Source organism: Drosophila willistoni (genome assembly GCF_018902025.1).
Source record: "Drosophila willistoni isolate 14030-0811.24 chromosome 2L unlocalized genomic scaffold, UCI_dwil_1.1 Seg196, whole genome shotgun sequence".
In the NCBI taxonomy this organism is placed as follows: Eukaryota; Metazoa; Arthropoda; class Insecta; order Diptera; family Drosophilidae; genus Drosophila; species Drosophila willistoni.
In genome coordinates this window covers 5,986,906-6,001,320 of record NW_025814048.1, presented here as the reverse complement: position 1 = coordinate 6,001,320, position 14,415 = coordinate 5,986,906, and the positions used below count along the sequence as shown (strand labels likewise).

The 14,415-nt window shown below is 33.5% G+C and overlaps 2 protein-coding genes across 4 annotated transcripts; one reads left to right on the top strand and one right to left on the bottom strand.

The window, feature by feature from the left end:
* The first annotated feature begins 71 nt into the window (after positions 1-71).
* LOC6640421 (MIP18 family protein galla-1) lies at positions 72-1,033 on the top strand. Its single transcript, XM_002063219.3, has 4 exons — positions 72-351; positions 422-534; positions 590-740; positions 802-1,033. The coding sequence occupies exons 1-4, from the start codon at positions 138-140 to the stop codon at positions 897-899; spliced, it is 576 nt and encodes a 191-aa protein (XP_002063255.1). The 5' UTR covers positions 72-137; the 3' UTR covers positions 900-1,033.
* A 1,741-nt stretch (positions 1,034-2,774) lies between these two features.
* LOC6640422 (ATP-dependent 6-phosphofructokinase) lies at positions 2,775-12,840 on the bottom strand. 3 transcript variants are annotated; one of them, XM_015178722.3, is made up of 12 exons: positions 12,681-12,840; positions 12,503-12,626; positions 12,016-12,441; positions 11,823-11,954; positions 10,853-10,954; positions 7,765-8,106; positions 7,540-7,694; positions 6,963-7,071; positions 4,911-5,099; positions 4,396-4,838; positions 3,487-4,329; positions 2,775-3,421 (listed from the first exon to the last, which is right to left on the bottom strand). In XM_015178722.3, exons 1-12 carry the CDS (start codon positions 12,722-12,724, stop codon positions 3,283-3,285), a joined length of 3,048 nt encoding a protein of 1,015 aa, XP_015034208.2. In that variant the 5' UTR covers positions 12,725-12,840; the 3' UTR covers positions 2,775-3,282. The 3 variants fall into 3 exon arrangements, with proteins under 3 accessions (XP_015034208.2, XP_046866122.1, XP_002063256.1); XM_047010166.1 differs by lacking the exon at positions 6,963-7,071 and adding an exon at positions 6,442-6,550; XM_002063220.4 differs by lacking the exons at positions 6,963-7,071; positions 11,823-11,954; positions 12,016-12,441; positions 12,503-12,626; positions 12,681-12,840 and adding an exon at positions 6,442-6,550 and having other exon boundaries at positions 10,853-11,455.
* Between the last annotated feature and the right edge of the window lie 1,575 nt (positions 12,841-14,415).

Here is a 14,415-nt window from a genome sequence, read left to right as displayed (position 1 = left end):
CATTCACATTCATAGCTCTTAACCCTCAATACACATATAAACAAAGATACACAGAGAGAGAGAGTGGGTACTCGTAAAAGATAAATATATATAGGAGCGATAAGAGAAATCAAAACCAAAAAGGTGCCAACAACAATATGCTGTCTTACATCAAGCGAAAACTCTCTGAATCGGACAGCATTGGTGGAAACAACACCGTCGCTGTCAGTAGTAACCCAACATCGGCCGCAGAGATAGTGCGGAAAACGAGCCAAATGTCTTTGGATAATGAAGCTATTGCTTATGGCGAGGATGCATTACTCCAAGAGCTAGGCTATAGGAATGCCACTGACCTACAGGAGACTATTTATGGTAGCTAACCAATTGAAATGAATGATTTAAAAACAATTATGTAATAACTTGTTGATTTTATTTCCGCAAGATCTCCTGCGTACAATTCGTGATCCCGAGAAGCCATGCACACTAGAGGACCTGAATGTTATCTATGAGGATGGCATTTTTGTTCTGCCACCCACGCGCTCCAATGTATCTGTTGTGAGTTTTTTATCTTTTGCTTTTATCTATAGTATTTAAACATAACTTTTTTTAGGTACGCATCGAATTCAATCCCACAGTGCCCCATTGCTCTCTGGCGACCCTAATAGGCCTGTGCATAAGGGTTAAAGTGGAACGTGGGTTACCGCATAATATTAAACTTGATATTTACATAAAAAAAGGAGCACATCAGACAGAAGAAGAGAGTAAGTTCCCAAGCTTCCCCTTTCGCAAAGAAACTAATCTAAAAACTCCTCATTATTATAGTTAATAAGCAAATCAATGACAAGGAGCGCATTGCAGCAGCCATGGAGAATCCAAATTTACGAGATTTGGTTGAGAATTGCATTAAGGATGAGGAGTAATCATTTCATCATCTCGATCCATCTTTTGTACATAGAGTCTTTAATTTGATTAAGGGATTAGAATAAGTGTTAAATTGCCTCTTTGACTGGAATAAGTGTAACTTTTGTGTAGCATTAAACAAAAAAAAGCAAAACTCTTTTAATTGATCTACATCTAAGGCTTATCAAGACAATTGATTTGGTGAAATTCCCCATATGCTTATTTAGCTGATAAGGCTAACCAGCTCAGACACACATTCATATCAAAATTTGTATGGTATTTGACCTATCGACAAGTCCGGACCGTGTGCAATGTGTGTTAGCCATTACGTCTCTCGAATGAATGAATTTCGGTTTTTAAAAATGGGCGGCAGCCATCATTCTTTTCTACTTCTTTCGTAAATAGATTATGACGTTGAAATATTAGTTATCAAATTTATAAACAAAATGAAACAACAAAAGCAAATCTGAGCTGTTTACTTAAGAGAGTTGTGATAGTATATGGAAAAAAAAAAGAGAAAATTCTATTATCTAGCAAATGGAATCGGAGGTTTTTCTAGACCTTTAAGAGAGAGGCAGGGAAACTATCCCGTTCAAAAATTTCCATTGATAGGTAAAACTTTTCAGTTCTTTAACTATTTAACCTATCTATTTTGGGAGTATCGTCCAGTTTAGAAATTTATTTTCATAGGTAAGACAAAAGTGAAATTAATCTGTTCTTTAACACTTAAATCGATCAGTTTTGGTTTGGTTTGGTTTTATATAAAAGATGAGTTGATGTAGCCATGTCCATGAGTCCTTATTAACTTCTCTACCTCAATTAGAAAGCTACTGAATTGAAACTTGGTATTTAAGATATTATTATCTAATTGAAATCAAGTTTGACAATTCGTCGGATCGAACAGTATAAAATAAAGCTGCTTTATAGCTCGAACGAAAAGATAAATATTTTAGTACAAATATCTCCTTTATAAAATACAAAAATATTTGGAAAATCAAACATTTTCTTGGGAAATTATTTAAAAAATAAACGGAGGATGCAAAGTAAGTTTCTTTTTCCTTTATTATATTTACTTATATTTCTTTTATTTAGACATGATATAACGATCAATAGTGTTCTAATTTGTTTTGAAATGTAGACTTTAACCCTGTAGCAGATTGAGACGTAGAAAAAGTATGTAGTATAATAAGAAATAGATTGGCATTAACTCAAGTAGATTACTTATGATCGACCATGTCAGTCATTAAATTTTGAAGGTAAATTCTGGATTCAGTAGCGGATTTATGATACGACCAGTCCACCCTCACAAAAACTCAGGAGCACTCTAAGGCCGCCACTAGTGTAGGCCGTAGGGCCAATTCGGCCCTTATGGACAGCTTTAATATACCATTTTACCCTATGGGTGGTATAACAATTTCTTGCCACTTTTTGGGCGTTGAACATTGGCCCATTCGAGAAGTCTAAGTTCTCAGTTTGCGTCGTCATTATAATAATCTATCGAACATTACTTTGAATGTTATTTTCGCTGGCTCATCATGCGTATACGTAATTATTATAAAAGAGTAGAGTAATTTCAATTCAATTTAATTTGTACTAAAAATCATAATACCAGAGACAAATATTTTAATTTAACATTTTTTTTTTATTCTGCCCAAAAGGTGTTTTCTTGTATTTTTATTATTTGTATTTTGAATATTCTCTCATATGTTTTTTTTGTTCATATATTCCGAACAGATCTTTGTGTAAAATGTTATTATGTATAGTTATTGTTGCTGCGCTTTTGTTCTTAATATTGAGTTTTCATTACTATTTTTCAAATATTGTTAACAATTGTACACACGATCCTGAGTGTGTGTGTGGGTGTGCGTGTGTATATAAATATTTCTTTTAAACAATTTGCCTATTCCATCTGTCTATATTTGATTTTTGTAACATTCAATATAATTTAGGATAGATATTTTTATATATATGTTTAACTATATAGCAACAACAATTTACTTGTATGATAACATGAAAGAAATAAAATATTGCAAAAATATTTTCATTGTAAACTAAAAATAAATATGTATGGAAATACTTAAGACTCTTAAATGATGACATGGTTATTCGTTTCATATTTTTTTGTTTTTTCAGGGGGTTCTTGAAAATGTATTTTATAAATAAACATATTATAGAAAAGGAAAAGAAAAACGCATTAATTGAATACAAATTCATTTCTAACTGGGGTGGATAGTTGTTTGATAGTTGGTGTCATCGTCAAACAAACATTTTGAGATTGATCTTTAAGAAGGATAAGAGGATGACGACTAATTGATGATGATGTGCCTGGGCATTATATATAGTAGTAGGGGGGTAGGTAATATCTCTGTACTATATCTCTGAATGGTGCTGCGGAATTCATGCTTAGGCTACAGCATCAGTGGCGCATTCCTCCTCCACGGTGATGTACATGCCTTCCTCCTCATAGGCCGAATCGTGCTTGGCCAGAATTCTAAGAAGAGGGCGGAGACGCAACCACCATTGCTTTTTGGGGATGCGTTGACTGGAAAATAACAAGAAAAGTTACATTAGAATTATCTTTCACCTTTGATATGAATGGAAACTCACTCAAAGTTTGTCTCGGCAATGAGATCCACCAGTGGGCTAAAACGATATTGGCGGGATACAATGCCCAGCAAGGTGGCTGTTTCGGGTGACTTGCAATTGACCACACCATTGGCATCGATATTGGCCTTGATTTGAGTGGCCAACCAGTCCACGCATTTGGCGGCCATCTTAGTGCCCATATTACGATCGAAGGGAGTGGGTGAGCCGCCCTGTTGCATATGGCCCAAAATGTTCATGCGGCAGGTGAAGAGACCTTTGCCCTCTTCCGAATACAGACGATAGATGAAATCTGTTGTATAATTCTCGCTGGCCTTCTCATTGCGCAGGATCAAACCACGCGAGACACCCTCAGCCATCTTGGAGGCCATGTGATAGACATCCTGTTGCAGATCCTTAATGGAGAATTTCTCTTCAAAAATGTAAGCAGCATCAGCGCCACCAGCCAGGCCAGCCAAAGTGGCCAAATAGCCGCAATAGCCACCCATTGTCTCAATGACAAAGACACGACGCTTGGTACCCTGGGCCGATTGACGAATACGATCACAAATCTCGGTGATCTCGTTCAAGCCGGTATCGCAACCCAAGGAGAATTCAGTGCCAGGCACATTATTCGAAATGGTTGAGGGAACCACAACAATGGGAATACAGAATTCGGGATAATTATCACGCTGATCGGATATCTGTCCAGCGGCATGATAACTCTCAAAGCCGCCAATAATGAGAAGACCCTGGATTTTGAACTCCTTAAGGCGTGCGGCAATTTCCTTGAATTTGCCCTCGGGCAGGGTACGTTTGGTGCCCAAAAAGGCGCCACCCTGGCCAACCCAACCGGACACATCGGACCTGGAAGAGAAAATCAAAGTTAATCGCTTGAAATGGATATTGGTTTTTCTTTTTTCGACCACTTACCATCCCAATTCTCTAACATTTCCAGCAATCAAACCTTCGACACCATCGCTAACACCATAGACAACATCACCACGATAAATGGCATTGCGTACAAAACTCCTGACAGCTGCATTCATGCCACAAGCTGGGGCACCAATATGCATCACGGCTAGCCTATAGCCTTCAATGCCCTTGCCATCGGCATCGAAGCACTCCTTGGGTGGCTTCAAGCGTGTCAACATTTTGTATGTCTCCAGATTCCTTTCAAATGAACGGCCACGCAATTTAACAGCATCCGCCCAGCGGCGCTCTTTCATGGCCTTGGCCACGGCCTGAGTGCGTTCAACACACTCCATCAAGGGGACACGCACCGCCTGATTGCCATCCAATGAGATAACAACTGGCACCGAATCCTTGGTGGCCTCCATCAAAGCCAAAGTGGCTTCGGCACCCATACGACAGGCCTACAATAAATTGAAATCCAATTCCAATTATACATATTAAAAAGGAATATCTTCTATCATTATTAGACTCACCAAAATACGATCAAAGGCGCTGGGATTGCCACCACGTTGCACATGACCCAAGACAGTGACACGGGCATCATGATGCAGACGGTCATCGATGACCTTCTTCACATCCTCGGCAGTAATGGGATTACCCTCACGATCCATGGCACCCTCGGCCACAATCACAATATTCAAACGTTGACCAGCTTTACGTTCCTAAGAATATTAAATAAATTAGAAATTAAAATGTAAACAAAATCAATTTTTTATATAGATACGATCAGTGCTGGATCTAGGACCATTAAATGGAGCAAAGCTTGCCCCCTAAAGTATGCAATAAGTAGTCTATGAATGGACTTCTTTTAACTATACAGTCGTGGCTACAAATTTATAACCATTTATATTTTTTTGACTTTAGTTCATGAAATAATTTTTGCTGTAATTTATTGGTTATTGGATTCAGATGATGAGCCGTTAAAATGGTCTTAGTTCATATTTAGTATTCTTTATAGGTAAGAACAAAGAAGAAAGAAGAGAAAAAAGAAAAAGTCCGTTTTTTGGTGGGCATATATTTAAGACTTTTTTGCTAAAATCGTTAGTATGATAGGTTGAAGTGTGAACTCTTTGAAGTTGTAGATCTATCAAAACTAATTGTAAGATAAACTGCATACCACAAATTTATAATTTAGCCCCAACTTTCGATTTGGAGCCAATTGAAAATCTGAATTTTGTATGGAAAGTTTAGGTCCTTTAGGCGAGGCCATTTTGCGATACTAGTTCGTACTAAAGTACTTTTTTCCTTGAAAAAAGTTCCTACTAAAGAAAGTGAATTGAATTTCCCGTCAATTGACATATATTATATTAAAATAGGATAAAAATTAGATAGTTTTTTTGCCTATTAAATAAGGGACACTGCCTTCTATTCATTCATCTCTTTCTTTTCATGCGTATGAGCTTTCCGAAGGCCACTGTTTAGATTGGCAAATTATTCCATTTAAGTAACTTAAGCCGAAAAAATGAGAACTAAAGTCAAAAAAAAAAAAACGTCATAAATTCGTACCCGCCACTGTATAACTAAATTTTAGAATGAACTGTGAAAAAATAGCTTTAAGTTATAAACTTGTTGTTAATAATCAACTTGTGCAGCCTATTGCATACTTTAAGGGGCAAAGCTTCTACCATTTCACAGTCCTAGAGCCAATATATGAATGAATTACGTGTATTTTTTGTTTTTTAGCTTAAGCAGTACGAAATGTTTATGTTGCGTAAAATAAAGTAACAAATTGTTTAATGTAAAAATGATGGTATTAAAATTTTGTAAATTGTTTTAGTATGTGGTGGGTTGGGTTGGGTAAAGTGAGGAAACATTGAACAGATTTAGACACAGAAAACCAAAATTACCCCAAAATAACCTTTTTTTTTGTTGCTACGAAAATTTCAGAATTAAACCAATTAGTAAAAAGCGAGATTTTTTTTCGAAATCAAAACAAAAGAACAAAGATTAAACGAAACCAATTGCTTTTTAAATATATTGAGAGAAAGAGAACCACTCGCTGACCTGTACAAGTTTCTGACATAGTACATCCTGCCAGTCAACTGGCACCGGTTCTTCGGGAATTAACATAAAATCTGCTTCAGTAGCTATAGCAGCTGAAATGGCTAAGTAGCTAAAAAAAAAAAAACAATAATAAAAAATAAAAAAATTCAAAACCACAAAAAAAGGAAGGGAAAACACACAAAAAATGAAGATAAAATGATATTATATATAATAAAATTAAAGATTATTAGGGTTAACTTAAGGTTAATCACAATATGATCAGTTGGTAGAGGAAAGGGGATAAGGATAACATGATTGAGGAGGGGTAAGAGGAGGAAACCCGCCCATTAAAAATAAGAAAAATTTCTATCAAGTGCAATTCAAATGACAAATGTTGCGTGTCTCGTAAGCAAAAGCCGATCTGTCTTCTCTATAGCTCTTGTAAAATATATTGTATTGTATCTGTGTGTGTATGTATGTGTGTGTGTGTAGAGTATTTATGTGTATGTATATAGAAAGTATCATAAAATCGTTCGTCTTGCCTGAGCTAATTGATTGCATAGCCTATCTGGCCAATCAACTTTTGGTGGCATTTCGGGTATGAATATAAAATCAGCTTCGCCAGCCAGGCCACCCACAAGTGCTAAATAACTGTAAAAATATATATTATATATATATACAAATACATATACACATACATAGATATTAAAAGGGATAGATAGAGTAAGTACATAAAGGCAAATAGGGACATAAAATTGAAGTCAAATTGAATGAATGAATGTGTGAATGAAGACAAAGAGAAAGAGAGATATAGAGAGATCTAGAGAGAAAGATATAGACATTCACATTCAACATTCAATCATTCGCCTTGCCTGTTCCAATTTCAGCACAAATCTATCGGCCCAATCTTGAGGCGGTGGATACTCAGGCAGAAAGACATAATCTGCCTCAGATATAATGCCAGCTACCACAGATAAATAACTGTTTGATCAAAAAACACAAACATTGAAATTTACTTAACAAAAAAACCCCTAAAGAATCCTTTTTTTACTTAAAAACTGTAACTAAAATTGTTTGAGAGACAAACCCAACCAGGGAAAAGTGAAACTCTTTTCTTACCCACAATGACGACCCATAACCTCCATAATGAATGTACGTTGATGTGAATACGCCGTACTCGAAATGGCATCAATGGCCTCGATGATACGATGCAGAGCCGTATCCGTGCCAATGGTCATGTCCGTGCCACAGAAATCGTTGTCAATGGAGCCAACCTAAGGACAAAAGAGGAAATGAATTGATTTAAAATCGGAAACATTTAAAAAATTATATTAACTGACTTACCAAACCAACAATATGCAACACATTGAACTTCTCCTGCTGCTCGGGAGTAATGGTACTATTCTTGACGAGCTCCTCCAGCAGACTGGACCACTCCTGACGGAACAAATTGGCACCAGTGAGGGAACCATCACCACCGATGACCACCAAATTGGTAATACCACGTTGAATCAGATTATTGGCTGCCTTCAAGCGGCCGGCACGTTCACGGAAATCTTGACAACGGGCCGAACCAATGATTGTGCCACCGCGATGAATGATCGAGGACACTGATGCCCAGGATGCCTCCTGAATGCAATCACCGCCATCAACCATGCCCTGGTAGCCCTCGCGAATGAAATAAACCTGTGGAATAGGTAAAACTTTTAATTGGCAATTGAAAATAATAATATCGCATGGGTTCAAGTGCAAGGCGAAATCAACTAGTCGAAACTGGACAAGATTTAATTGCTAGTTGAATGCCAAATAAAAACTACAAAAAAAAGAGCTATAACATCTCCAAAAATTGAGTCCAATGAATTTCAATTAATTGTCAATTTGTCTCGGCTAAAATTTTGCACTCGTCGAAAAAAATGTTCTACATATATGTACATACATACATATGAATTATATTAAAATAAAAAGAAAACCATATCGGCAAACGCTATCTTTTGAAGGGCCCTACAACTAGATTGTAGTCAATATAAATAAAATACTAGTTAGATTATGATTAATGCTAAAGCTAACTTATCTTTGCCGGCACTCAAAACTACAAAAATGCTAAGCGAGTTTCCCCCCATATAAATAAAATGAAATTTAACATGACATATTTGTTTTACAGGGCAAATGTTTATGTATGGACATTTTCAAAGTTTTTAAAGGTTTTTACTATAAACAACAACTAAAAAATATGAAATTTCACGATATTTAGTTAAAAATCACTAGGATAAGAGGATCTATGGCCTAAGGCTATATTGATTTTAAAGGTTTTTACTAAAAAATATTAAATTTCACTACATTTCGGCACTGGGATGAACACTGGTGTTGTAAGCCTTTTCAAAGTTGTTTCACTCCATTTAATTACGATTCCCAACAAGTTTTAGCTTTGAGTATATGAATTAATCGTTTGATAATTAAGTTCGATCGAAGGATCGAATTAAAAGAGAAAAATTTGACTCCTTAAGTAAATAATAGACAATAAAAGAAACATAGAAAGAAATATTGTAGTGCTTTGTGTATAAATAATATATAAATAAATAAAAAAAAATAAATAAAATATGATCCTCGATGCAAACATTGTTTACGTAAAGTTTTTAGAGTTTAAAGTTCTATACTTTATATAAACAATCAGAATTTTTGCAGTCTTTTGCCTACTTTAGAGAAAAATTTCTCCTTTCCTTGATTGCGTTCTGTTCTTAGGAATCAAATATATATAAAAACTTCTCATTTAAAAATTTCTTCTAAACCAAAATTAAAAAAAAGTTCAATGAAATTAAGATAGGTTAAATATATACTACTATATACTACATTTTCAAGGATGATGCAATAAAATGATTGATTTTGAATAACCCACAATAAAATTTTGTTTAATCAAATCATAATACAATAATTATTGCAACAATTCATTATAATTTAGATTAATAGAATGAATTTATTAAAAAAAATTTGATTCATTTAATTTACATAAAGTTATTCTTGACTTTAAAATTTAATTAAATTCATTGTGAATGTGTATTTTTTTTTTTTTTTTTTGTACACATGTACAAATTTCTAATTTTCACTTTCTAACCCGAAGAAAAGTTATTTTTCTAAAGTGTTTCTAACTACAGCTAAAAAAACTAACTTATTCAGTAAAAGCTAATAATACATAATTTTTCTACTTTTCTGCCATAAACTAAACAAATTTTTTTACCATATTCAAAAATGTGTAAATTTGCTGCTTGAAAAGTTAAACAAATTTCAATAAACGAGTTGAAAACGTTTCTTGAAAATATTGTAACTGAAAAACGAAAACTACAAAATAATATTTCTTTTGACTTGTAGGACTTAAATTAAAAATTGTATTTTTAAAGGTATAATCGTATGCAAGAAATTTGTCTGTCACAAAAATAAATTAAAGAACCTTATTTTACTTTACAAGCTTCAAAATTATACAAAACAAATATATGGGAATTTTTAAAGACTTTTCTTAGATTCTTAAATTATAATTATATTGCATCAAAAAGTAAGATAATTCCTATTTCCATAATATAATTAAATAGAATTTAATCATTATCCAAGTCTGGACAGAATTGAAATATACTAAATATTACAAAGTAAATTTTTTACAATTTTCTTTCTGATATATATAAAAGAAACAAATATGATGCAATAACAGAAACTTTAACTAATTAAATTGATATATAAACTTGAAACATATGACATTTAATAACTTTTATCTTATCTAGTTACAAATTTCTTGTCTGACTGTTTAAAATTTGAAACGAAATAAGTCATAAGTTAAGTTAAATTTTAGCGAAAATAGTAAATGAATTTAGTTTCAAAAGTGATTACTTTGACTGACATTAGTTTAAATTTACATTAAATTGAAGCTAATTTGTTATCAGCCGGTTTTTGTTTTTTATTTTTGTTGGCTCTCTTTTAAATATAATATATGCATGTATATTTCTTCTAGTGTATTTGTAAATTGCCCGAAAATAAACTCAATGTCAATGAGCACGTTCATATATGCGCGACACTCACATGAATAAGTAAAAACCGCTTTCATTTCTAGCCAAACAAAATGTCTCTTTCTGTAGATTATCTAACTGAAAATTCTCAACTTAATTGGCCATAATATACACATAAAAACATTGATACCTATATATAAATATAAGTATTTATACTATATAAATAATATCTGTGTGTCTGTGGTCTCCCCACTTAACAATTGAATCATGCCGACAAAGTTCAATGTCTGATCTACTTAAACAGTTGTCTAGGGCCAGTAACCGATAAGGAAAAAGATGGCCTTAACTAAATATATATATACATATGTATATGTAGTACATAATTTTCTTTATGATTTTCGTCTATATGTAGCTGCACTTGACAGAGGTCAAAATTGACTTACCTTGCATCCCAAATAGATGGCCATACGCACGCAGGCTCGTACGGCGGCATTCATGCCTTGAGAATCACCTCCGCTGGTAAAGACGGCCAATCCCTTGTCCCGCTGCGAACCCCGGGCCAGGAAACGTTGATTAATATCAGAATTCATGATGACACTTTGTAATCAAATCAACACACTAAAAACACACAGCAAAAAACACACACGACGCGTTGCACGTTAACACTTTCGATTCTTAGATATAGCTCTCAAGAAGACAAAAGAGTTTCTCAAAACTCTATATATCTTTGCCAATATCTAATTGATTTGATGAAATCTATATGTGTGTTTTCTTTTATTTTCTTTTTTATCCGTGGTCCGTGTGTCTGTGTCTGCCACAAGAGACGATTTTCAGTAACTGGCTGCCAAGCGGTATTCGGGCAGCGTTTCGTTTGGTATTTTTTTTTTTTGTTAACGTTTCAAGGTGACCTTTACAAAGCTTTCTCACAGCAGCAACAACGCAACTGATACGCCTACTGATGCAATGAATGATTCAGGGGGACGATGACGAGGGCAGAGAAAGGACGGCTATTCCTTTGGAAAAACACCAACAACAGAAAATATTTGTCCACTGAGGTGAATGATTTGAATATTATTTCAAGTGATAATAGTTAGCTTTTCACTTTTCTTTTCGTTTCCAGTTGTAGAGAACCATGAAAATTAACCCACTTTCCCAGTCGATGGGATTTTTTCTTATTGTTTACGTTTGGTTCGTAGCAGGGTAACGACAGCTGTTTGGACAGCTGTTCGTTGAGCTTGAAGAGAGAAAGCTTTCTGCAGCTTTCTAGCAGCAGCTAGAGATGTGCATTTCGGAAATCGTGAAATTAAATGAAATGCACTTTCTTAACATTCGATAACATTTTAGGATAATGCGCTTACGTGCCCTTATTATATCTTGTTAGAGAGATTTACTATAATTATGTTTTGAACTTACGTGATATGGCCTGCGATACGGTCTCACATGATCAATCACATCCTGAAAACTACTAACGCATTTGCGAAGTTCCATTCTTTCCTTTTCACGTTTCTCACATTGTTCTTTAGTTGGATTTTTAAATTTTTTGCTCTAACAAACATTTAAGACATTTCCAATTTAGTTATAAACTAAAGTTATTTTTTTTACTTACATGTTTTTTCATTATCCCCACATGCCATTGATCGTATTTAGAGTCCGTAAATTGAATAGATCCCGTAAATTTTTGACCATCCCAAGATAATGATGATGATCCCACAACATTAAGGGGACTATCTGCTGTGGGTGACAAATTCATTTGACTAACCTTATTTAATTTCTTTAGACCCAAGGGACGATGATTCGAAGCGTTTCCATTTTCACTGATTGCACGTATAATGCTCAAAAGTTCAGGAACATTTTGCCTCACATAACGATTATATAGATCCTCATCACGATTACTTAGACTCAGCAAATATTGATATTTTAAATGGGGATCCTTCAACATGGAAAGATATATCTTGATTTGAAGTAGCTCCCTTGTTACATCATTCTGATTACTAGATTTGTAGCGATGCAATATCAAAGATTTATCAAAGACCTATGGGAAAAATGTGAAAAATAAAATTTCAAAGTGTTACCAAATTAAAAATTTAGCTTACCATTTTAATTGGCTTAAAAGTCTTAAATCCATTTGTGATTTGTGTTGTATAGACCCTGACATTTTTTAGTCTCTGATTTGGTTGATGTTTAGAGTTTGATTTTATCTGTACCCATTCGTTAGCACTTTAAGATTTTGTTAATAGGATTTTGTCTCATGAGATTATTTTTTAGGCTTACCAGTTTTTTAATTTATTTATTACTCGAAATTTATTAGAATGCATGCCAATGTTTCCATTAATTTTTAAAATTTTGCACTTGATTGCATTATTCGTTAAAAGAAACCTACAAAGAGAACATTTTACAATCTCTGTGGAAATTTATCAATAATATAAAGGAATGAATAATAGTTTTGAAATTTTTAACAAGGGCAACCTTAATCGAAGCGAATTGACTTTGATGGAATAAAATATAAGAAATTATCTGGGAAAGTGAAACATACTTATAATTTTTTAAACCCCCTTGAACTTTAATGCTTTTAAGCAAGAGGGATTGGTCCAGCGCGGTATTAATAGAATTTATCGGGGTTTTAATAAAAATCAGAAGATTAATTTTCAATATAGTTAGTACATTAATGAAAATTGATCAAAAACTATCACATTTACAGATTCGCAAAGATAATGGTTTTTTAGAACATATTAAACATAGAATTTTGATCATTCTTTTTTTAGGCTGTAACAGGCCATTTCTAATCGATTTCAGTAAGTAAAGTAATAATTCTTAATTAAATTGGATTTTATTTAAAAAAGTGGCACTCAAAACATGGATATTTAAAAAATTAATTAGTGGTAATTATAATTTCGAACTGAATTTAAAAAAAAAAACCTGGCGAAAATATACCATAACTTAACCTTTTGAGATTTTCAAATTTTAGAAAGTTCATGTTTAAAAATAAAGCTATTCATTTTTCAAATACTGCAGGTTATTTAATAAATTATTACTTCAAGAAATTAAGGTTTATTGGAACACTTTGTTGCTTTTTGAAATTTTTTTGTCCCAATTGAAAGATAACTTAATAATTATTAGCTAATAACTATATATTATTATTAGCGTGACTAACACTCAAACTTAAAACTGAATTTAAATGCACTAAAAATAAATAATTCTTCAAACGATTAGGAGTTTTAAAAATTTTGCGCAATTTTTAAAATAAATTTATCTATTTTGCCCAGATTATAGTTTGGTAAATGATCGAAAAATGAATCTTGGAAAGTGCAGGCCCTCTATCGGCGTTGTGTCCATAGGATTTGTTAGTTCTTCTATACATATGTCTGCGTTTAAGAAAAAGTGAAAGGGGTTATAGGTGTGGTTTTCGGGGCCAATTTCGAAATACTGTTTTACTTTGTAAATTAAAAATTATGTGGTAATTCACAAATCCTTCTTCATTATATCCCCGATGGAACTACCTTTTAAGTATTGCTTCATCGGGGAAAACTGTCATCTACACTCTTAACAGGATTAATAGATGCCATCATAAGAATTTGAGAACTGTACATAAAAACATTATGCTCTAAGATTAGAAAACTAATTTCCAAAGATTTGTGGGTTTATTATAGAGTAAAATAAGTAATTCCAAATAATATTCACATATAAAATTTGTCAACCATCATTCGTAATATACCCACTTTTCCAGTTGGCATAAATAATAGGCGTGATCAACAAATCCGTTGATGATTTGAAAAATTTGTCAGTATTTTTCGCACTCGAGAACAACAATATTATAGTTTGAGCAGTACTTCATTGAGCTAACGAAAAGGATAACATAAAAATACTTTTGTAGGAATATGTGATACAACCTTTCGTAAAAAAGGCTTAACTTTTGATCAAATTATCATCCAAAATATTGAAGGCAAAGGACATTGTACATTATAAAACCCTTTAACATACTCTCTCGCAGTAGTCAGGAGACTTTTGG